At 39.4% G+C, this 25370-nt stretch overlaps 1 protein-coding gene and 2 long non-coding RNA genes across 3 annotated transcripts; all 3 read left to right on the plus strand.

Annotated features, from left to right (window-relative positions):
* Positions 1 to 1931: 1931 nt before the first annotated feature.
* On the plus strand, positions 1932 to 3492 carry LOC137709908 (uncharacterized). Its single transcript, XR_011064954.1, has 3 exons — positions 1932 to 2021; positions 2121 to 2297; positions 3249 to 3492. It is a non-coding gene; the product is annotated as an uncharacterized lncRNA (long non-coding RNA).
* Positions 3493 to 7946: 4454 nt separating this feature from the next.
* LOC137710024 (uncharacterized) lies at positions 7947 to 12033 on the plus strand. Its single transcript, XM_068448988.1, has 5 exons — positions 7947 to 8401; positions 8773 to 8881; positions 8985 to 10215; positions 10633 to 10832; positions 12010 to 12033. The coding sequence occupies exons 1-5, from the start codon at positions 7947 to 7949 to the stop codon at positions 12031 to 12033; spliced, it is 2019 nt and encodes a 672-aa protein (XP_068305089.1).
* Positions 12034 to 16374: 4341 nt separating this feature from the next.
* On the plus strand, positions 16375 to 19794 carry LOC137709693 (uncharacterized). The gene is made up of 4 exons (XR_011064918.1): positions 16375 to 16545; positions 17062 to 17411; positions 18715 to 18796; positions 19157 to 19794. It is a non-coding gene; the product is annotated as an uncharacterized lncRNA (long non-coding RNA).
* The last annotated feature ends 5576 nt before the right edge of the window (positions 19795 to 25370 follow it).

Genomic DNA, 25370 nt, shown 5'->3' on the forward strand with positions numbered 1-25370 from the left:
GGGGAGTGAAAAGAGTACCAGGACGAGTGTGTGTGTGTGTTGCTATGAAGAGTTGTGTAATCTTCCTCCTCGAAGGAGCCCTAGTTTTCGAAAAGTACTTGGTAGTTGTAACCTACAGTTTCACGGCTTCCCCCGAACTCACTTCTGCTAGCGTTACAGGACCCTAGACCATATGGATTCTACTGCCACGTGTCAGATAACCAACGGGCCAAACAACCCTAATTATCTATTCTAAAACTAGGGAGCAATTGACTGTTCATTGGGCTACAGTCAATTGTTTGCCCCTCGATTTCACGCTATTTACAACAAAAACCATCAGATCTGGGCTGGGTTGGGAAGGTAATTCTTAAAAGTTAGGGGGTAATTGTGTCCGTGTGTTTGAGCCGAATTTCACTTTATTTACAAAATTGCCACCGCCTTTTCTCTCCCTCTTTCTCTCTCCCGACTCTGTCGATAACCATCCATCAAATCGCCCATCCTTTCCTTTTCTCACTCTGTGAGCTCATTTCCTACAACCCTAGCACTGTTTCTCTCTTATTTCTCTCAAATTCGAGAGACTTCTCTCTCCCATTTCTCTCAACCTAGCCCCAGCGCTGCTCACCCTATTCCTCTTCATCATCTCAGTTAAATCCGTTCAACAATCACCGATGCACCTCCACACGAACCCATATGGAATTTTCCTCCTGCCCACGAACCAACCTCCATTTCGTGGATCCACCTTCGTTGCAAGTCGCCGACACCCACAAATGAACTCAGATACGACCATCAAAAGTAGGTCGGAGCTCTCGAAGATGTCAGATTTGAGAAGGGAAAAGGTAAAGTTTCGTACTTTAGTGTTTGATCCTGAAGTAGATTGAATTTTCACTCTCTCGATTAAATTCTTCTCCTTCCCAAATTTTCTACTCAAATCTAAAAAATTCCAGGAGCGGAGCGGAATTTAAAATGCGCGAGCTCTGCTTCCAGGCCTCCCCGAATCGCTTGCAGGTCAGTCGTCCGAACCGATTTTCTGAATTTTGGATGTATTGCGTTTGAAAATGCCGAAAATTAATTGTTTTGTTGGAGTCCGATTGATTTCGAAGGATCGGCGGTGGTTTTTAAATTTGTATTTGTATTTGGTGCTTAATTTAAAAAATTGGAGTGAGTTTGGTGTGGATCCGAGCTAAATTAAGTAATTAATTGACTCTGCAATTTTAAAATTTTTTCATTTGAATTTTGTTTCAGCAATTTCAGCTCAATTTCTATGTTTTATGAATTTTAATTTTAATTAATGCTTTTGTGGAAAGAAATTTGAATTTGAATTTTTATGTTGTTTAATAGAAAGATAGGTGCTTGGATGGGAGTGGACGTAGGAGCAGGAAGTGTTACAAGGAGGGGAGGTAGTAACCTCATCTGTTGTGTTGCAGTAGTGAAGTGATTAGACGTCGGTATGGCATCTGCTAGCCTAGGGAATGGTGGAGTTGGCAGTTCAAGGTATGTTAGACAATAGATATGGCATAAGTGATAAGCCATTTTCCCTCTCTGCAAGTGTTAACCTCACCCTGTATGGGATTATGAAAAGGAGGGGCTTTCTTTTGCTTTGCGTTGCAAGGGATAGAAGGAGACTTAATTTACTATATTAGCCTTATGAGTTTACGGACCTTCTAATATTTCATAGTGGGCCTGGAAGTGATTTTCCGGGAACGGGAAAGGTAATCGAGATTAGTCTCTGATTGTTTGATCATCCTATATATATTTGATGAAGCTTCAACTAGCTTCTACCAGACAACCCCTCATTTCTTTATGGTAATTAAGCTTCATCTCTAATTGTTTATTGTCTGATTGGATTATTATAATATTTGGGTTGTTGGATATGTTGGATTTGAATTGATTCTGCTCTGCTTCACAAATTATTTGTTATTTTCCGTAATATATTTTGATTTCTAGAACTGTAATTTCAGATTATTGCCCTTTCGACTCCTCTCTCAGTGCCTCAAGCCAAAACCAAACCCAGCTCCAGTCCTCTACAAATCAAACCTCACAAAGTAAAGCACTCTGATTTCATTTTTTATTTCTGGTCCAGTAACCTTAGGTAAAGCGAAGAACTGTATAAATCCTCATGCATGTGGTTTGTTCTTTTGCAGAATCCGAGATTGGAGGTGATAAGTAGCTGGTTTTAGCTTCTGAGGCAGACACTTGAAGAAGGAGCAAAGATGAATGCATTAGTGGCAACGAACAGACACTTTAAGTTTGCTGCTCGGCTTTTGGGATTGGACTCCAAGCTTGAGAAAAGTTTACTTATACCATTTAGGGAAATCAAGGTAATTTTGCATATAATCTCCCTTATGTATATCCCTTACTCTTAATTATAGGTAGATTGTGTGTATTGGTTTTGCCCCCTTTTTTTCATTACCCTATTATCTGTTGTTGTCCTCACCCTGTGAATCAAATGCTGAGTTTTTTTTTTTATCCTTCTAAAATACATTATGCATCTGGTTTTTGTTCATTCACATATGATGCACTGTTAATCGTTTCCTAACAAATCTGTTTATGTATGTTATTTTCTGTTTGGTTTGATTCACAGGGATAGCTTTTTTATGGTTGTTGTTGTTAGAAATAGATTTAATTTTTTATGCCTTTGAACAAACCCTGTGAATCAAATGCTCTGTTTTTTTATGCTTTTTTATGGTGGTTGTTGTTGTTGTTGGTTTGTTCAAAACAATATGTTGTTAGAAATATATTTAATTTTTTATGGTTGTTATTTTCTGAGGATCATTCATGGTCACCATTGAAAACAAGTGTGATTTGTTCTTCGCCATCATATTTCAAATCAAAATTGGTTCTGTCATTAATAATTCAAATGATCAGTTCTTTTATTTCAGAGCAATATTTTTTCTTTATCGGTTTATGTAGATTGGGTAGCGTTCGATAGTTGATGGATTGATGCCTAGAATCCTACTACTAATTTTGGGCTACAGTCTTGACCATTATTTACAGCAGAGATGTTGTTTTGAGATTAAGAGACCTTAGGAAACTATCATACAAGACTATAGTTACAATTGAATATCGTTTTGGAGTTCATAAGAGGAATGTGTTTATGGAAGTAAATATCTTCTTTTTCAATAAAAACAACAAATATATTGATCTTCAAAACCAGGGTTTAGGGTAGACTGTCGTTCAATGTATAGAATTTTACCCCTTTTATTACTTTTTTAATATTTCAATCCTCTTTCAGAATACTAATCCGTAAACTTATTAAATTTATTCACCAGGTCATTTTTCTTTCAATCCCGAAGTTCGTATTTCAGGAACTTGGATGGTTGGACACAGCACTTCGCCCTTTGGCTTTTGAGGTATATTTATTTGCTGTTGTTATGGTGGAATGTGCAATCGTTATGTCTTAAGTTGAGCCTGGTTCTTTAATAAAAACAACCAAATGTATTGACTTTTGCATGTGTTTCGCGTGAGAACACCAAGTTGTGATGTGTTTGCATAATGGTTTGAATCTGTGCTTAGGTTGGTTTGAAACTCAGGTTGGGTTATGGTTTTGTTCAATTTTAATTTCATTCACTGGTTTTAGTTTCTAATGAATGAAGAGAATCATTCTCAATGACTACTAGAATGGCATCCTGTATAGCTGCTATTGCATTGTCATGCAAAACTTCACGCTTATTGGTGCTTAATTGTAGGTATATGTGACCATTGTCTTTTCAATTGGTAAAAAATCTTCTCTAACTTCTGAAAATTCATGGTCAACATTGAAAAGAAGTGTGATTTGTTCTTGGCCATCATATTTCAAATCAAAATTGGTTCCGTCATGAATAATTTAAATGATCAGTTCTTTTATTTCAGAGCAATATTTTTTCTTTATCGGTTTATGTAGATCGCGTAACGTTCGATAGTTGATGGATTGATGCCTAGAATCCTACTACTAATTTTGGGCTACAGGCTTCACCATTATTTACAGCAGAGATGTTGTTTTGAGATTAAGAGAATTTCACTTCTGCATGAACTTTGTGCACTTTGAAATCTTTATTTTGGGCTCATTCTTATAACATCTTTGGAAATATTTCAAAACTTGACTCCCTTTTTCTTAGTCATGATTGCTATTATCTTTTTAACCAGGTCATTGATAGGAGCATATTCATGCGACTTAATTAGCTTGTTTTCGTGCATTTATGTTGTGTTTATTTAGCTATTTTAGTGTTTAAGGCCATTTTTGTGTATTTTCAGATTATAAGGCCAAAGTGTGCAAGAAGATGCAAATTGGAGTCTTTTGGAGCGAAAGAGGAATGAATGAGTTGAAGACTTGAAGAAACGACGAATTCCTACTCCAACGATGAATTCTTACCAAAACGAGGAATCCTACTCAAACAAGGTTTCCTACTTGAAGTAGGAAAGTTAACCCTAAGTTTCCCGTTTTGGTAACCTTTTCTAAACTTAAACGTCCGTATTTTCTAGCCACTTTGAAGGCCTTGTAGGCACTTTAGGACACAAAACAATGGCCCTAGCCCACTTTAAACCACTTTGTCGTGCCTTAACCCTAGTCCCTTCCCTTGCCGTGCAAGGGGGGGCACTTTTGTCCAAAGTTGTGCACTTAAAACCTTTTTCCTTCTCCTAACCTAGCAGCCGCAATTTTTCACCCAAATTTCCCACCTTTGCCGTGGGTCCTATCACCAAAAACTTACAAGCCGTGGCTCCCCCCATGGAATTATCCCATTTATTTTCTAACCTAAGCCGTGGCCCCCCCCATTTTACCATGGATCCTAATAAAATAAAAAAAACAAAATCAGCTGTGCATCCACCCTAGAGATTTCAGCCATTCACCATAATAAATCATTCATTCATTCAACCTAATTAAGATCCTGCCGCAGCCACTATATTCTAGATTCTCTCTGCCGTGTCTTGCCATATTTTTCCAGCCCCCTTCACACATATTTTCACGCAGCCACCACCATTCGAATATATTTTTTTTACCCTAATAAACCAAAAACATCACAGCCGCAACCACCAATTCCAGCCTTCCCCCATCTTCACGCAGCCACCATTCACCCTAATATTCTATTCCATGTTTCCTCCCTAAGCCGCAAGCATCCCATCACCCTAAAATTCTCCCAACAGCCGCACTTTCTCCCTGCCATTCTAGCCGTCACTATCTATCCCAGTTTTGACTCCCAAAAACTGTCCAGCCGTGCATCCATTCCAGCAACCTCACAACAGCCGCAGCTTTTCCTCCACCTTCCTGCCACTATACCAACCTTCCTCCATCACTCCACCACCTTGCCGCACCACCAATCATCCCTAAATCCATCCCCAACCCAAAATAACATCCAAATCATCCATTTAACCTCACTGCCGCAGCAAGGAGAAGAGGGAAGAGGACTTAGACGCGCAGAAATTCAAGTGGATTCGTTGGGCGTTCTAGGTGTAATCCATCCTTTGTTCTTTATGTTTAAATTCAATTTTATTTTTCTTGTTGTGAACATGAGAGGCTAAACCCCTATTTAGCTAGGGGGTGATTCGAAACCATGTTTAGGCTTGCAATATGATTTGATTACTTTTGGTTGGAATTTCATGAATGGTGAATTCAATTTGTTTAACTGCTTGATCGATAACTTATTTATGTATGTTGATTGAGAGTGCACACTTAATTTTCATGCATGAATATGACGCTAGAATATAAGTGAATTTCACCTAATAGTTATGAACTTATAGTCACAAGTAGTGGAGGTTGCTTATAAACAATCGCGTTAAATAAATTCTTGGCATAAGTTTCATGCAATCATAGTAACGAATGCCTCGTCAACACTTATAGTTTTCATGATGCTTAATGATTCTTGCTTGTATCTCTATTATGCAATTCATGTAGGGAACTTGTGGGGAATGCTTTGGGTTGTCGCATGCAATCATCCAATTCATTAACTTAAGGAAAACTTGACGGTTAATTTAAGCGGACCTAATTAACCCAGGGTGTTGAGTTTCATAATTCATCGAAAGACCAACTGAAAATCAAATTGTATGCAAGTGTGACATGTGTGGAAAAGAACCTTCTAGCTAGCATTCATCCATATTTTCATCACATTCATATTTACATTCTGCCTTTAAATTCCAATTTGTGCATTTAGTTTAATTTCGTCAAAACCAATCCCCCTTTACTTTGTTGAGTCATAGTAGTTATAAATCACTTTAGTTTGTGTTTATAAGTGTTTTGTATTCCTTGAGTCTTTTGATTTGTTTTAGTGTTTTATTGTTTAGTTTTGCATTCTTTGAGTCTAGTTTAGTGTTTCTAACGTTTGTTTTACGTTTTTGAGTCAGTTTCCAAGTGATTTAGTAATCCCTCCTAATCCCCGGTCTAGAACGATCCCTACTTGCATCTTTACTACAATTGTCAAAAGAGGGTTTTAATTTGTGTGCTTAATTATTTCGCATCAAATTTTTGGCGCCGTTGCCGGGGATTAGCAAAGTTGCTAATCCCTTGTCTTGAGTCTTGTTTAAATTGTTTAGTTTCTGTTTTGTTTTAATTTTTTGCACCGTGTGTGTGTGTTTTGTTTTTGTGCCGTGTGTGGCACCTTATTTCCTTACTTGTGCCGAGTCTATTAGGTTGATTGCTAACCTTGTTTGCTCTTATGTGCAGGTACTAGTTTATGACCCGTGGCTCACAACCTGTTCGTGAGCATATCTCCGACTTTGACGGTGATTTCGAGAGGACTTTGAGAAGGAAAAAGAAATCGCAACCGTCTAATCCTCCTAGTCCCGAACCTGAATTAGAAGAGCAAGAAGTTGAAGTTGAGGTTGAAGAGGAGGCCACGGATTGGGTTGAAGAGGAAGTACCAACCATGGCAGTGGACAATCGAACCATCAAGGAGCTTTCTGCCTCGGGTTTGGCCAATGCAGCACCTCTTTGCATCCAATACCCTAGGGCAGCCCCTGAGAAGACTGATGAATTTGAGTTGAAGTCCAGCTTGCTCCACCATATTCCGAAATACCATGGGTTGGCCATGGAGGATCCGAACAAGCATCTAAAGGAATTCGAGGTGGTGTGCTCAAGTATGACACCGGTGAACGTGGACAACAACATATTGAAGATGAAGGCTTTTCCTTTTTCTTTGGTGGAAAAGGCCAAGGATTGGTTGTATGAGTTGGCTCTCGGAACTGTCACATCATGGGAGAGTATGAAGCGAGCCTTCTTAGAGAAGTTCTTTCCGACATCACGAGTCATTCTTCTTCGCAAGAAGATTAGTGGAATTCAGCAAAGCCAAGGTGAATCTTTTCCTATGTATTACGAACGTTTTAAATCTCTTGTTGCTTCATGTCCACAGCACCAGATGAAAGAGGAGCTACTTCTTCAATATTTTTACGAAGGCCTTTTACCACTTGAACGGCAAATGTTGGATGCATCCGCGGGAGGAGCTCTAGTGGACAAGACGCCTAGGGATGCCAAAACTTTCATTGCCAATCGAGCACTCAATGCACAACAATATGAAGGTGTTGGGCAGAGAGACACCCCACGGCCACAGCATGTAAATGAGGTAAGTTCTATTTCTGAGTTACAATCCCAAATGGCTAACCTTACGTCTATGTTATCGCAGTTTGTTGAAGGTCCTAAGACGCAAGGAACTACAATCTGTGGTGTATGCTCCATTCAAGGACACCAATCTGATCAATGCCCTCAATTAATTGAGAACGGAGGGTGGGAATCTGCCAATGCCGTGGGCTATGGGAATCAGAACCAACCAAGAGGTGATCCTTTCTCCAACACATACAATCAGGGATGGCGTGACCACCCCAATTTCAGATGGAGAGATGCACCACAATATGGCCAACAAAGTGGATTCCGACAACCCCCGGGTTTCTTTCCAAGGCCAATGGCACCACAACCACCTCCTCAAGCACAATCATCCCAAACCAACTCAGGTACGTCTATGAATGACGATAAAACATATCAGTTGCTAACCACAATGGCGCAGGGAATGCAGAACCAAGCAAAGGAGGTTAATGAGCTGAAGAAGCAAATGGGCCAAATGGCCGAATTTTTGGGACAAATTCGTGAAAGTGGTAAGTTACCAAGCACTACGGTAGTCAATCCCAAGGGTGGTTTCGAATCTGCGAAAGCTATCACACTAAGAAGTGGAAAAGAAGTGGGAAACAAGGAAGATGAGAAGATACGAATCGAAGAAGAGGAGAAAAATCACCCCACGGCAAGGGTGGTACCACCCATGCCACAGCCATCTACGACCCCCCATCCATCCACCTCAGGTAAGGTTGTCCCAAATGTTGTGATTTCGAACACTAATCTGCCCGATGTTCCTTTCCCTCGCAGATTTGCGCAATCGAAGAAGGAAGAAAGCGAAAAGGACATTTTGGATACCTTTCGAAAAGTCCAAGTAAACATTCCTTTACTTGATGCTATTAAGCAAGTACCCAGGTATGCAAAATTTTTAAAAGAATTATGCACAACTAGGAAAAGAATTTCAAACAAGGAAGTTGTAAAAGTAAGTGAGAATGTATCAGCGGTTTTGCAACGAAAGTTGCCTCCAAAATGTAAGGACCCAGGGAGCTTTACTATCCCATGCACAATTGGAAACACTAGATTTGAGCAATGCATATTAGATTTAGGTGCTTCTATTAATGTTATGTCATATTCCATTTATGCATCTATGAACCTGGGTGAGTTAAAACAAGATGGCGTTATAATTCAATTGGCTGATCGTTCTAACGCTTATCCCAAGGGAGTCCTTGAGGATGTTTTAGTGCAGGTCAATCATCTTATCTTTCCTGCAGATTTTTATGTCTTAGAAATGGAGGATTCGAGCCATGCTCCATCATTGCCAATCTTGCTAGGCCGTCCATTCATGAAAACAGTGAGGACAAAGATAGACGTGTTTACGGGAACATTAACCATGGAGTTTGATGGGGACATTATTAATTTTAATCTTTCTGAAACCATTAAATATCCAATTGAGGACCATTCTTGTTTTGCTATTGACATTGTTGATTCTTTGGCACAGGTACATTTGAATCGAAGGAACGAAGATGCACTTGAAGTAGCCTTAGTGCACGGCATAGGAGCAAGAAATGAGGGTGGGGGAATCCTTGCAAGCCACGGCATGGAATCTGACCATATTGCCGTGCCCCCTTGTAGTGAAGTGCTTGAAATGGTCGCGGCCCTTGAGTCATTGCCCTCACACTCTGGTAAGTCTCCACTCTCACTTTTAGATTCGGTTTTGACTAACAAGTTACTTCCATCAATTGTGCAGCCACCTACACTTGAGTTAAAGCCATTACCTAGTCACTTGAAGTATGTTTTCTTGGGAGAAGATCAGACACTACCTGTCATCATTTCTAGTTCACTCACGGGCCAAGAAGAAAACAAGTTGATAAGGGTGTTAAAGGAGCATAAACCTGCCATTGGATGGACCTTGGCGGATATCAAAGGCATTAGTCCCACCACATGCATGCATCGCATCCTTTTGGAGGAGGGAGCCAAGCCATCTCGTGAAGCTCAACGTCGCCTTAATCCACCCATGTTGGAAGTAGTAAAAAAGGAGATTATAAAATTGCTTGATTGTGGTGTTATATATCCTATTTCTGACAGTCGTTGGGTGTCACCCGTGCAGGTTGTTCCAAAGAAGTCCGGAGTCACGGTGGTGAAGAATGAAGAACAAGAGCTTGTACCCACTCGTGTTGTGACAGGTTGGCGTGTTTGCATTGATTACAGGAAGTTAAATGCCATGACAAGGAAGGATCACTTTCCATTGCCATTCCTGGACCAAATGCTAGAAAGGTTAGCCGGTTATAAATTTTATTGCTTTCTTGATGGATATTCCGGATATAACCAAATTGTGATAGCTCCGGAGGATCAGGAAAAGACAACTTTCACGTGCCCCTTTGGCACCTTTGCATATCGACGTATGCCATTTGGGTTGTGCAATGCCCCTGCGACATTTCAACGATGCATGGTGAGTATATTCTCTGATTATGTGGAGAAGATTATTGAGATATTCATGGATGATTTTAGCGTGTTTGGTAATTCATTCGATCATTGCTTGAATAATCTGACCTTAATTTTGAAACGTTGTGTTGAAACGAATCTTGTGCTTAATTGGGAAAAATGTCATTTCATGGTTAAGCAAGGTATTGTTCTAGGACATATTATTTCTGAAAAAGGCATTGAAGTGGATAAATCTAAGGTAGACCTTATTCGTCACTTACCCTCTCCAACTTCGGTTAGAGAGGTTCGTTCGTTTCTTGGTCATGCAGATTTTTATAGGCGCTTCATAAAGGATTTCTCCAAGATTGCGCAGCCACTATGCCGATTGCTTCAAAAGGAGGTGGTTTTCGAGTTCAACGAGGCGTGTGAGAAAGCATTCAACCACCTCAAGGAGGCTCTCACTTCGGCTCCCATTATCACACCTCCAGATTGGAGCTTTCCATTCGAGTTGATGTGCGATGCTTCAGACTATGCGATTGGTGCTGTTTTGGGGCAGCGAAAGAATAAACAACCTCATGTTATTTATTATGCATCTAGGACACTAAATGATGCTCAATTGAATTACTCAACCACTGAAAAAGAATTACTTGCTGTGGTATTTGCATTAGATAAGTTTCGGTCATACTTACTTGGTACTAAAGTTATTATTTTTACTGATCATGCAGCTCTCAAGTATTTGCTCACGAAGAAGGAAGCCAAGCCTAGACTAATTCGATGGCTGTTGCTTTTACAAGAGTTTGACATTGAGATTCGGGATAAGAAGGGCGTGGAGAATGTGGTGGCTGACCACCTCAGTCGAATGGTACATGAGGAAGCATCGCCAATTCCTGAAACCTTTCCCGATGAGCAATTAATGTCTATCCAGGTAAGTGAGCCTTGGTATGCAGATTTGGTGAACTTTTTGGTGTCTAAACATACTCCTAGCACACTTAATAGGAATCAACGTGATAAGATGATAAAAGATGCTAGGTTTTATGTCTGGGATGACCCATACCTTTGGAAATTTTGTCCTGATCAAATTGTACGACGTTGTGTGAATGAATCTGAGTTTCAATCTATTTTAACATTTTGTCATTCATATGCATGTGGGGGACATTTTGGCACCCAACGCACTGCACTTAAAGTCTTAGAATGCGGGTTTTATTGGCCAACCATTTTTAGGGATGCTAGGACATTTTGCCTTACATGTGATCGTTGTCAACGAATGGGTAATATAAGTGTTAAGGATCAAATGCCACAAAACCCTATACTTTCTGTTAAAATATTTGATGTGTGGGGAATTGATTTTATGGGTCCCTTTCCTTCCTCCCATGGTTTTATCTATATCTTGTTGGCGGTGGATTATGTTTCCAAATGGGTGGAAGCAAAAGCCACCCGTACTAACGATTCCAAAGTGGTTGCAGATTTTGTGAAGTCTAACATTTTTGCTAGGTTTGGAATGCCTCGAGTCCTTATCAGTGATGGAGGTTCACATTTTTGTAATCGCACAATCGAGGCACTGCTCAAGAAGTACAAAGTTACACATAGGGTTTCGACACCCTATCATCCTCAAACAAGCGGGCAAGCCGAGGTGTCGAATCGCGAGATAAAACAGATTCTTGAGAAGACGGTTCGCCCAACAAGAAAAGATTGGAGCTTGAGGTTAGAGGATGCATTGTGGGCTTATAGGACCGCCTACAAAACACCCATAGGAATGTCCCCATTTCGGCTTGTGTATGGAAAACCATGTCACTTACCGGTGGAATTGGAGCACAAGGCTCATTGGGCCGTGAGGAAGTTCAACATGGATGTAGATGAGGCTGGAATTCATCGTAAGCTTCAATTGAATGAACTTGAGGAAATACGGAATGAAGCTTATGAGAATGCCCGCATTTACAAGGAAAAGACAAAGGCCTTTCATGACAAGATGATTCGCACCAAGTCCTTCTCTGTGGGACAAAAAGTGTTGTTGTTTAATTCTCGCCTTCGTCTATTTCCGGGTAAGTTACGTTCACGTTGGATTGGACCCTTTGTTATTACTAATGTTTTTCCTCATGGTGCAGTCCAAGTTCGTAGTTTCAAAATAGGGCAAGAGTTCAAGGTGAATGGGCATCGCTTGAAGCCTTACTACGAGAGCTTTGTAGAACATGATGTGGAGGAGACAACCCACTATGCCGTGGGTTCCCATGAAGGTTGATCAATGTGGCATCGTCCGGCTGCAAGACGTAAAAGAAAGCGCTACTTGGGAGGCAACCCATGCACTCAACAAAGGAAGAACTTGGGAATCGCTCCACACTCAGATTTGCGTCCCTAAACCCTTTTCCTTTGTTGCTTACTTTTTGTTATGTGTAATGTGTTCAATTGTGTCTAAAACATTGAGGACAATGTTTAGTTTAAGTGTGGGGGGGTAACATTCTGTTTTGAGCTATTTTTGCATGAAATTCGTAGGGTATTACCACCTAACATGTCTAAACTTGTTTCCCACTGTGTTTAAGTGTTTTTAAGCTATTTTAGAGTGTTTTAGAGTATGTTGACTTAAAAATCCGAAAATCCCATAAAAATTTGAATAATTGTTTTGAAAAACCCAAAAAGAGTTGTTTTTGTGTGTTTGGTTGTGTCGTAGGTCACCTTCCAATACAATGATGAGGATTTGGTTTTTAATTGCATGATGGTTAAAGAAAGTTACAAACATGGATGGACGTTTGATATACTCTTTGGTTTATGCTTGTTTGTAGTTATAGTTTACGAATTCACATGTAATCACAAAGAAAAAAAATTAGTTTTTGTAACATGCTTGAAGGAATGAACTCAAACTAACGCTACATCCCTGTGAGACTTGAGCCTAAACGTTATTTGGAGAGTTAAAATATGTGCATTAATGTTTCTAAAGTCGTTGCATGATCTCATTATTCATTGCTTGGTTACTACTTAGAAGGCGTTTTATCACTTAGTTCCAAATGCTAGAACTCATGCCCATTTCATTCAAAGCATGTCATTGATTTGCATAACACATATTCAAGATGAAGTTGTGTAGTGACCACCATCAAAGCCAATTAGCCATGTGTCCTTAACTCATTTTGTGTTTAAGTTTAACCCCATTGAGCCGTGTTAGCCCATGTTCTTTGTTAACCCATATCATCCTCACCTAGCCTAGATTAGGACCATCCGTACCCTTGTTCTTGAAGCATAGTAAGCATGAATGAATTCCTTTTGATTATGGTGTTGCAGAAAATAAGTGTGGGGGAAGGATTATTGATGTGAGTTATGTGCCATAGGCACGGCTAGAAAAAGAAAAAAAAAAAAAAAAAAAAAAAAAAAGAGAAGAAAAGAAAAAGAAGTGAAAAAGAGTTCCAAAGTGTGGTTTGTTGAAGTAAGGGCCCAAAACAATGAATTAGGCCCTAAGAGTTGTTTGAATCTTCCCTTTATGTCTAAAAGATGAATTCTGCATTCTAAGGGAATTCTAGGTCATAATTTCATTACTTTACTTACTATTGCTTAAAGATCTTTTGTTTATCTTTACCTTTCCTTGTGAGCCAATACCCCAAGCCCCGTTACAACCCTTGACTTCTATCTTGAGTGTTGTGCATTTCAATTGTGGAGTTTGAATTTGGTATGAGCATATGGTGTCACTGGTTCTCGCATCTAAGTAGTAGCATTCCATTCATGAGATCATATCTAAACACGTTTAATTACTCCAGAAATTGCGTTCTTTGTTATAACATATGTGAGTACTAGTTTTTCTTGTTTACATCAATCTTCTCACATATAACTAGTGTAGGGTGTGTAGTCAGAAAATCTGAGTGAAAATTGAGTGCATAACTAGTGAGGAATTGAGGGAATTCTCTAAGGCATGTTGCTACATTCAAAATGTGTTTTAATTGATTAAATGCGAACTAGTGAATGGTGACTATGAGTAAGTATGTGCTCGAGGGGAAGGAAGACTAAAAGCTATGTGAGTAATGATCTTTGATATGTCATGTTTCATTGGAAATCCCTGAGGCAAACGTTGGAAGGCTTAGGTTATGTTTTGTTTGTTTTGTTTCGTTTTGTTTAGTTTAGTTGTTTTGTTTTGCTCGAGGACTAGCAAAAGTTAAGTGTGGGGGAATTTGATAGGAGCATATTCATGCGACTTAATTAGCTTGTTTTCGTGCATTTATGTTGTGTTTATTTAGCTATTTTAGTGTTTAAGGCCATTTTTGTGTATTTTCAGATTATAAGGCCAAAGTGTGCAAGAAGATGCAAATTGGAGTCTTTTGGAGCGAAAGAGGAATGAATGAGTTGAAGACTTGAAGAAACGACGAATTCCTACTCCAACGATGAATTCTTACCAAAACGAGGAATCCTACTCAAACAAGGTTTCCTACTTGAAGTAGGAAAGTTAACCCTAAGTTTCCCGTTTTGGTAACCTTTTCTAAACTTAAACGTCCGTATTTTCTAGCCACTTTGAAGGCCTTGTAGGCACTTTAGGACACAAAACAATGGCCCTAGCCCACTTTAAACCACTTTGTCGTGCCTTAACCCTAGTCCCTTCCCTTGCCGTGCAAGGGGGGGCACTTTTGTCCAAAGTTGTGCACTTAAAACCTTTTTCCTTCTCCTAACCTAGCAGCCGCAATTTTTCACCCAAATTTCCCACCTTTGCCGTGGGTCCTATCACCAAAAACTTACAAGCCGTGGCTCCCCCCATGGAATTATCCCATTTATTTTCTAACCTAAGCCGTGGCCCCCCCCATTTTACCATGGATCCTAATAAAATAAAAAAAACAAAATCAGCTGTGCATCCACCCTAGAGATTTCAGCCATTCACCATAATAAATCATTCATTCATTCAACCTAATTAAGATCCTGCCGCAGCCACTATATTCTAGATTCTCTCTGCCGTGTCTTGCCATATTTTTCCAGCCCCCTTCACACATATTTTCACGCAGCCACCACCATTCGAATATATTTTTTTTACCCTAATAAACCAAAAACATCACAGCCGCAACCACCAATTCCAGCCTTCCCCCATCTTCACGCAGCCACCATTCACCCTAATATTCTATTCCATGTTTCCTCCCTAAGCCGCAAGCATCCCATCACCCTAAAATTCTCCCAACAGCCGCACTTTCTCCCTGCCATTCTAGCCGTCACTATCTATCCCAGTTTTGACTCCCAAAAACTGTCCAGCCGTGCATCCATTCCAGTAACCTCACAACAGCCGCAGCTTTTCCTCCACCTTCCTGCCACCATACCAACCTTCCTCCATCACTCCACCACCTTGCCGCACCACCAATCATCCCTAAATCCATCCCCAACCCAAAATAACATCCAAATCATCCATTTAACCTCACTGCCGCAGCAAGGAGAAGAGGGAAGAGGACTTAGACGCGCAGAAATTCAAGTGGATTCGTTGGGCGTTCTAGGTGTAATCCATCCTTTGTTCTTTATGTTTAAATTCAATTTTATTTTTCTTGTTGTGAACATGAGAGGCTAAACCCCTATTTAGCTAGGGGGTGATTCGAAACCATGTTTAGGCTTGCAATATGATTTGATTACTTTTGGTTGGAATTTCATGAATGGTGAATTCAATTTGTTTAACTGCTTGATCGATAACTTATTTATGTATGTTGATTGAGAGTGCACACTTAATTTTCATGCATGAATATGACGCTAGAATATAAGTGAATTTCACCTAATAGTTATGAACTTATAGTCACAAGTAGTGGAGGTTGCTTATAAACAATCGCGTTAAATAAATTCTTGGCATAAGTTTCATGCAATCATAGTAACGAATGCCTCGTCAACACTTATAGTTTTCATGATGCTTAATGATTCTTGCTTGTATCTCTATTATGCAATTCATGTAGGGAACTTGTGGGGAATGCTTTGGGTTGTCGCATGCAATCATCCAATTCATTAACTTAAGGAAAACTTGACGGTTAATTTAAGCGGACCTAATTAACCCAGGGTGTTGAGTTTCATAATTCATCGAAAGACCAACTGAAAATCAAATTGTATGCAAGTGTGACATGTGTGGAGAAGAACCTTCTAGCTAGCATTCATCCATATTTTCATCACATTCATATTTACATTCTGCCTTTATATTCCAATTTGTGCATTTAGTTTAATTTCGTCAAAACCAATCCCCCTTTACTTTGTTGAGTCATAGTAGTTATAAATCACTTTAGTTTGTGTTTATAAGTGTTTTGTATTCCTTGAGTCTTTTGATTTGTTTTAGTGTTTTATTGTTTAGTTTTGCATTCTTTGAGTCTAGTTTAGTGTTTCTAACGTTTGTTTTACGTTTTTGAGTCAGTTTCCAAGTGATTTAGTAATCCCTCCTAATCCCCGGTCTAGAACGATCCCTACTTGCATCTTTACTACAATTGTCAAAAGAGGGTTTTAATTTGTGTGCTTAATTATTTCGCATCAGTCATGAGAAAAGTTAGGGTAAGCATGTACAAGTATCAGCTGGAAAGCATGTCTGTTCACCAGATGAGGCGGATAATTGTTCAGCTGTATATGGATTTGCGTTTGTTGGACTGTGCTGCTTTAAAGTTCTGGATTGGTGCTATCAGTGAAGATGCCCCCCCTGTGCTGCGTTGGGGACTTTCTTGATTCAAGTATTATTCACTTGGTTTTCTTATTTTCTTACAAGTTTTCATTTGAAAAAAAAAATTGCTTCATTCATATGCATTCTATGTTGCTACTGAGGTTTACAATTTTTTTACTTTTTGCTTTTTATTTTTCCTCCTCAGGTAATATTTTCCTTTTACTGCATATTGTATCTTCTGTTTGGGAATGCCTCTGTTTTTTTAACTTGCTGAGAATGCCTCTGTCAAAATTTTAAGGGCCTTTCTTTGTTTCATCCAATCATTTTCTTCATTTTCTATGTCCAACTATGAAGCATTTTTTTTTTATTGATATAAAGACCTTTTCTTTCTCCAATTATGCCTCTGTCAACTCTTTTTGATTTAAATGCACTCATTTAGCACTCACATTTTTCTGATAGAGTAGATGAAAAAGAGGGAAACATGGATTATATATGCGCCTTCACTTTGTTTTCTTATACGTCCTACTGTTATGAGACTAAATTTAACAGACATCCATACTAACAGCTTCGGTTTTCAAATTTGTAGAAACCAGCTGTGATCTGTTGCAAGAAAGACTTAGAAAAGAAAATACCTCTACATACCGAAGATTATGTCCAACTTTAGCATGCTTGAAACCGGTATGCTATGCCATCAGCTGCTTCTAATTTTGTAAACAGTTAATACTATCTTAAAATTGAAATGCCAATGATTCGAAGCTCATGACTGAATTATTATAGTTCTGTAAGATTTATTGAATACTTTTTTTCAAACTGTCTCTCGCAGTGGAATCACCACCACCAACAGCTATGGCTGCGCAGTTCGTCGTCGTCCAGTATTCCTCCGAAATTCAACTCTCTCTTTACTCTCTCCGACTCAGTGCATCTCTATTCTTCCAGGTACACCCATTTCTATATCCCAAACGACTCTTTATATGTATCTATTTGTTAGAGAAGGCTTTTGCCCTTTGGGTTCAATTTTATCTGCTGTCTGCGTTGGATTTGATGTCTTCTCAGTCCTTATTTTTTTATCCAGCAATGGAGCTTGCATTATCACTTGAGAAATTGGCAAATGAAAGCTGCTTCACTTGCAGAGTGTAAAACATTCATTGTTATTGTATGATATCTTCTTAATATAAGATGATTAGGTGTAGGTGATTATATTTTGTACCAGTAACATGGGTTGGTTGGTGTTATGAATTAACAATTACGTGATCGTGAGACGATTGTGCAAAGATAAAGTATTGGATTGGTGTTTGGTGTGGGTGCAAGTTGTGCCGGATTAGTGCTTTGGAGCATCATTTTTGAAAAATCATATGGTCAAGTCAGAGAAAAATGTTAGTTACTTGCTTATATACTGTAAGGATGCTTGGGCTGGTATATGTATTTCCACATATTGTATTGGCAGCCACAAACATTTGTGTTTTATCCGGCAGTGTGATGCCATTTTTATCCCAACAGGTTCTGGAAGTGATCTCTGTTTCTGTTATCAAATGTGTGTAGTTTCCTATTTTTTTTCTTCTTTTGGCTGGAAAGTAATGGAGAAGATAAAATTTGAAAGACACAGTTGTGGTAATCCTTGAGATAAAAGTAGATGATCCAAGTTTTCCTACATATATTTCAAGGAATTAATGTTGGATGCAAAGAACAATGTTACAGTTTCACCATCATACGTCCAAATATTGTAAGTTTGGGACTTAACCTAAGGTGTAGTTAGCAAGACCACTTACAAGTTATAAATGTTTTTTTTTTTTTTTTTTTTTTGGGGGGGGGGGGGGGGAAGCAGTTGAAAAACTTGATATCACCTTTGCATTTGTATGTTATCAATGTAAAGATTATTCTTTTGATCAGTTAGATGTCAGTTTTATAATCAATGCTTTGGTTAACTATAAATCCACACACCGTTTTCATAAGATTTGTTTTTCTGCCAACATGTTAATTTTGCTCGATGATAATGCCATAATTGGAATATTTTTTATAGAAATGATGTAATGGGTTAATCTGAAATTTTGAACTGAACTCTTACATGACTGCCATTGCACATGCTCCTCTTTTTTGGTTGTTGGGTTTTATTTTTATTTCATTTTTTGGTAAATGCAATTGTTGGTTTTGCAAAGAACTGACTTCTATCTTATTTTTAGTTCTCTATGCATGTAGTTTCACCTTTTTTGATCTCGAGTATCTGGTTGGCTTTATTTATCAGGCCCAGGGTTGTGATTCTGGATGCTGACATGATTAACCACACTTGGTGCGGAGAAATGCAAGCATGTTGCAGCGTATTATGGGTATATTGCTACTACTTTTTTTCCCCCTTTCTGTAAATGATACTAGATTTTAACCAAGACCAGATTGTATCAAACAAAAGCATTGTTTTCCAACTGGTATAAAACAAGATTCTTTTCCACCAAAAAAAGACTAGGTATCCATATTGTATCGTTATTTTCTTTATAGTATAAACCTGTTGAATCAACCATAGAATTGGTTTTGGAGTTTTCGTTTGATCAGAGAGTTTTTTTGGGTGAAAGTTTTAATCGGTAAGACTCGGATGAAAATGGAAGAATTTCTCTAAAAATCAGACCCTATGCATTCTTACTGTTTAATGCTGAGAGTTTCTATTCTGTTATATTATAATGGAACCAATGCAGGTTTACTTTGACTACATGAGGAGCTTTAGAGTTGAATTTGATGAGTTTTTTGAGGAAGGAATGATATCAGAAATTGAAGTTGGATTAGGTCCGTGTGGAGAGCTATGGTATCCTTCTTATCCTGAATGGCATGGTTGGAAATATCCTGGTATTGGTGAATTCCAGGTACCTTAACAAATGGTGATCCCTCCTTTCATTAGTGGCATGCATAATAGCTAGGGACTAAAGGTTATTTATAAATGTTTAAGTTAATAGCCCTTCATTCATCTGTGGTTATGACCTTAAGCCTGTAGCTCATTTGATTTTTTACTTCTATCTGAACTTTGAAGTAGTTCTCTGATTCAACCTGGTTTAGTCGATCCCCTTTTGTCGCGATGCCAATTTACGGTTCTTATCATGTAAATTGGTTGAATGTTGCTTCTGTTTCTTATGAAAACAGAGAATATTTTGCAACCACGTCTTTTGTAATCAAGAACGTTCAATTTTGTCCTGTTAATTGTACAATGTCTTTTCATATCAGCTATGTTGAATGTATATAAAAACCAAGCTGCTTATCTTACCGACCCCTTTCACTCATCTATTCCTCTGTCCATTTATGGTTATGTTTAATTTATTCAGGTTAAATGTGTCTTATTCATGCAGTTTAGACTGGTGCATTCAAGTTCCGCAGCAACGCGCGGGCATATTTTCTAGTAGGAACTAAAGACTACTTTATTTCTTACTATTTAGTATTATGGTTGTAAACACGAATATTTTGTGACAAATGACAAAAGAACATGTGTAAAAAATAATTGTTTATATTAATGAATTTGTAGAGTTACAATATCTTTACAACTTGATCCTCTGATTCGATCGTCGAAATGTGTAGATGTGTAGTGTTGTTAATCCAAAGGTTGCGATGACTTAATCTTCAATGAACGAATGCCGCAAGGTTTTAGCTCTTGGCAACGGAGAAACCAGCACGTGTAGGGGTGGTTAGTGGTTCTTCACAGGATTTAACGAAGAACATGAAGGGTTTTCCGAGTCTTCTTTAGTGTTTGAGTGTTTGGGTGCTTGAGAGCTTCAAAGTTTCAAAGCTTTAGCGTCTAGGTGTGAAATGATTTCTAGACCTTTTTCTTTGTCTTGGTTCATCAATTAATCAAGCCCACAATCAAGGGCCGATGAAAGGCCGTTGATTTCTGGACCTTTTTCTTTGTCTTGGATCCTCCACATAGTGAATGTACTTTGACCACTGTACTTTGAAGTCCTTCAATGTAGATGTCAATTCAAGGACCGTTGAGGCTTGATCTTGAATTGGGATGGAAATTTCTTCTAGGGTCGTTGAGGCTTGGTCTTGAATTGGACGGGAAGTTTATTCAAGGGTCGTTGAGGCTTGGTCTTGAATGAAACGAGATCACAAGGATTTTTCACATGGCTAGTGATCTTCGGCTTTGGTAGTGGAGGAATAGGCACATGTTTGTTGCGCTTGTTGATTCTCCACGAGCTTGATGAAGAACATTGAGTGTTAGCTTTGGCCGGAGAGCTCTCTGGCTTTCCTCCAAAGGTTCGAATTTACTTCATTTCTTTGGAGTCAACTTTGATTCAAGGGTGGTGGACACTGGACCTTGAATCGAACTTGTGATTTCTTCAAGGGCCGTCGAGACTTGATCTTGAATGAAATTGGACCACGATATGCTTCACATGGCTGGTGGTCTTCGGCTTTGGGGGTGGATGAATCGGCACGTGTTTGTTGTGCTTGTTGATTCTCCACGAGCTTGATGAAGAACACGATTGTTTGGGTGTTTGAGAGATTTTTGGATGTCCGAGGTTCGACTTGCTTCCTTTTTACCCTCCCCTGCTTATGAACGAGTGCCTAGTATTTATAGGCAAAGAATTGGGCTTGATTTGAATACCCAAGTGGAGCATTAGGCTGGCCTGCTGCTTTATGTCCTCACCACACCTATACATTAGGATAATACACATATGTACATATACACACGGCACCATCACTTTTTTTCCCCCTTTTTTTTTATATATATATATATATATTCTTTCTTGATTTTTTTTAATTATATTTTTTTTCTCTGTGTGTCTCTGAACAGGTCTTCTTTCTCATTTTGGAGACTAAAATTTGGCGCCTAAAACACTCCTTATTTTCCAAAACAAATCCCCGCAAATGGGGAAAATTAATCCTAGTGAATGAGGGATAACATTTGACTTTCATAAGAATTTCCTTCCTTTTTTAAGCAAACTTGAGCCAATAAATTGGACGAGCCATGCATGCTTCAGTCCAATTATGGCATTGCATTTCTTTTTGTCTTTCAGTGGGCAACATGTTACCCCTATTTGACGTGCCTCATTCTGCATATTTTTTATTTATTTTTATTTTGTTGCATAATCTTTTGTAGGTGATGGTACATGTCGTCCTCCCACGCATCTCGCTGTTGCTCTCTGCATACGTCGTTGTTTTCCTCATTCAGGGTACGTTTCATCCAACATGTGTCTGTATCCTACGTTTGCTTAGATTCGAGCCTCTGTTGTTGCGTTCTGTTGTTGTCGGCCGCCCACCCGCTTTGTTGCCGCTGTGAATTGCTTGCTATTTTGCCGCACACTGCCTGTTGTGTAATGTCGCTCACTGCTTGCAGCATATTGCTTGCCGCTCACCGTGACATCTTGCTTTGCTGTGCACTGCCTTCTGCCTTGCCTTCACAAATTTAGGCCCCAATGCAATGAAAGGATTCGCTCTCACATTGATTGCTGCACGGACTATATAATATTATATATATATATATATATATTTGTCTTTTATGGGGTTTTTGTTTTTTGTTTTTTTTGTTTTTTAATTTTGCTCCTTCTTCTGATACTTTTTTTTTTTTTTTTTTTAATTTGCAGGTAACAATGCTCATGGAGTTTTGCATCACTTTTCTATGTCATCCTTAATGAAGCCTTCTGTCTTTCGAGCCCGCACGTCGTCTACGAGCGCAGTTTCCAACAATAGGCGGCAGCTTTCTGCAAGCTTGCAATTAGTGACGGCTTTCTGCAAGTTTGCAATTAGTGGCGGCTTTTTGTAAATTTTTGCAATTAATGGCGGCTTTCTGCAAGTTTCTACAGTTAGTGGCGACTCTTTGTAAGTTTATAGTTAGTGGCGGTTTTCTACAAGTTTCTGCGGTTAGTGGCGACTCTCTGCAAGTTTTGGCCTTTTATGAATCAAGTCTGTGTGTTGTCCTTGAGCGCAATTTCCAACCATAGGTGGCGACTCCTTTTTTTGGGTTTGTTATGGCTTTCGGCATTGGTTTTGTGACGCCCACTGCTACTGTCACAAGGGAAGTTACTTGTCATAAGGAAGTGTGATCACCATAAGGGAAACTACTTGACATAAGGGAGGTTGTTCGCCGATAAGAAGGCTGTTTATCACAGAGGAGTTGTTTGCTGCAATGAAGGCTTATTGCCACAAGGGAGTGTGCTTGCCACAAAAGAGTGTTACTCATCACAATGGAGGCTGCTCGTTGCAAGGCAGCCTGATTACTGCTAGGGAGTCTGATTACCGCAAGGGAGTCTACGCGTCGCAATGGAGGTTTGCTCACCTCAAGGGAGGTGTGCTCACCTCAAATGAGGGTGATCGCAACAATGGATGTATGTTCGTCTCAAGGGATGTGTGCTCTCCACAAGGAAGTGTGATTGGCGCAAATAAGTGTGCTCACCGCAAGGAAGATGTGCTCACCACAAGGGAGTTGCTGGATTGCACGTATTGTCGCTGCTACAAGGGAGTCACCGAACTACATGCACTGCCTTTGCCTGTGAAGACGAGGACACACCATGGACTATAACGATGAGCCGCTATGACGACAAGTTGTGATGTCATTGTGAAGACAAGATGTGATGCCACTGTGACGACAAGCTTTGATGTCGCTATGACGACAAATTGTGACATCGTTGCTGGCTACCACTGTTGTAGGTGTCACTTCTACGCTCGTACCGTTTTTGGGACAGCACTGCCTTTGATGCATATTGCTTTTGTGGTTAAGGACTCTTTGCTTCACATTGCTCTTACCACTTGCTCGTTCGTGGAAGACATCGATAAATTGAAGACGTTGGAAGGTTTGCTCATGATTCAGCTGCACAACTTCAAAGACTTAGTCTCATAGTGATGGCTTGATCTTGCATCTTCATCTTAAAGGTTGGAACATTTATTTTTTCCATTTTTATGTGACTAAACTCGACTTTCGTTTTCGAGCTGCCTACGTACCCTTCCAGAAAAGAGATCAAGTCATAACGTAGTTCAAATATGTTTGTTTTTTTTTTCTTTTTTATTTTTTTTGTGTCTTAACTTTTTCTTGAGCAGCCCTTTTGAGTTTTCAACTCAACGGACTTTTTTTTTCCTTTTTTTTTGTGTCCTAACTTTTGCTTGAGCCGTCCTTTCAGGTTTTCAACTCAACGAACTTTTTTTTTTCATTTTTTTTTTTTTTTTGTGCTGTATGTAATTTAGGCTTTTACAGGCTAGAAGCATGTCTTCTTCTTAGGCGTAGCATTGCTTCAAACGTGGCGAAGCTTTCTTTAAGTCGTTAATGGTTACTTACCCCCCATTCTCAAGTGGTGGAACTTCCTTAACATCTTCTCCCTCGACCTCTTCGACTGTGACATGGTAGACGGCTCGTTGGCTCAAGCATTGACCAGTCTGTATGATTATACGTCGTTTCACCTTGAGCTAACCATTCGAACTCACGTCTAATGTTGAACGACGTTTCATACATGAAGGGATTAGACTACAAATTCCATCATCCTTGGCTAGGTCAACGAGTCTCTTTCCTTCTAATATCAATTGCTTTTCCCCATAGGGCTCTTTTACAACTTTAAGTCTCTCCAAAGCTGACCTTTGTGGGGGATAACTGGTTGCACTTTCCTGTCCAGTAAGGTTGGTCAACTTATTAAATACAGAACCTCAAGAGGCTGGTGCATCAAGTCGATTAAAGACGAGAGTCTGGGCTTGACCATCGATGCAATCAAATACAAAAGTTTGCGGCTTTTGAACCTTAAACTCTTTCTTGTGCGCCGACTATGTCACCTTCGTGGCTACTTTAGGGTGGGTTTTCTCAGTGTTGTAGTGAGAACTTCCCTTTTGTCTTTCCTTTCATGCTCGAGCATCTTATGATTACGACTTACGCACCTTCCTTAGGGTTGCCAGTATCTGTCCTTCATTGCCATTGATTGAAGAGCCGTCATGTAGGTTAACGCCATTGAGATAGCTTACTCTATCAATGGTGCTCGCTTTATCTACATTAACCACTTGAGGCTTTACCTTTGGCAATTGCAGCCATGTCATGATTGACGATACATGGAGAGCCACTTGATCAAGGGGTTTAAGTATGATGCTTGTTGTATTTGTCATTGCTGCTTCTTCAAAATCTAGCTTAATCTTTCTTTCTTGGGCGAGCTTCATGATTAATTCCTTAAGAACAAAGCACTTTCCCAATGGATGACTAATAACACTGTGGTACTTGCTATACTTTGGATCGTTTACTTGATTAATTTATTCCAACAGCTTGCACTCGAGCAACTCGATCACTTTCTTGTCGAGAAAATCCTTCAACATGGCAGCCACATTGGTGTTCGGGAATAGGTAAGTCTTTTCCTTAAGCTCCTTCAAAGTGTGTTTGTACCTTTCTTAATCATGAAAAGGTTCGTTCCGCTTCACCTCATTCTCTTTGTCCCTTATGGAGATTCTATCAGGAGCCGTGTTAACCACCATTGCTTTATTGGCAGGCTAATTCACATATATTGTCCATCTTATGCCCAAAGAATTTGTCTTTCTTATACTTAGTGATCGACTTTTTCTTTCCATGATTGGCGATGCTTAACTCCATATAATGGGAGGGGTAGCTAACTCTTCGAAGGTCCGAGGATGTAGTGTAATCCCCAATGCATGTCTTGTACGCACATCTTGATCGAGGAGATCTCCGAAAATCTATCTTTGCAGTTGAGACTCAATGAGCACCATCGGTTAATATAGTCGATGACTGGCTTGTCATTCCAATGCTTTGCCTTTGTAAGCTCCATTATGCTGACGGTGCGATGAGTGCTATAAAAGTGGTTCAACATTCTCACTCCATTTGCTCCCAATTGTTTATGGACTCAGGCTCTAGGTCTGTGTACCAATTGAATGCATTTCCTTTTAAAGAATAGACAAACTACTTTACAAGGTAGTCTCCTTCCATCTTAGCATTGTTGCAAGTTTCGA

Source organism: Pyrus communis, chromosome 12 (genome assembly GCF_963583255.1).
Source record: "Pyrus communis chromosome 12, drPyrComm1.1, whole genome shotgun sequence".
In the NCBI taxonomy this organism is placed as follows: Eukaryota; Viridiplantae; Streptophyta; class Magnoliopsida; order Rosales; family Rosaceae; genus Pyrus; species Pyrus communis.

Bases quoted from the DNA above. Each gene is read 5' to 3' on its own strand.
- LOC137710024 (XM_068448988.1), top strand. From the start codon at position 7,947: ATGCAGAACCAAGCAAAGGAGGTTAATGAGCTGAAGAAGCAAATGGGC. The intron at 8,402-8,772 runs GTATGCAAAATT...TTTATGTCTTAG, and splicing joins GCTATTAAGCAAGTACCCAG to AAATGGAGGATTCGAGCCAT. The intron at 10,833-12,009 runs GTAAGTGAGCCT...CTCATGGTGCAG, and splicing joins AGCAATTAATGTCTATCCAG to TCCAAGTTCGTAGTTTCAAA.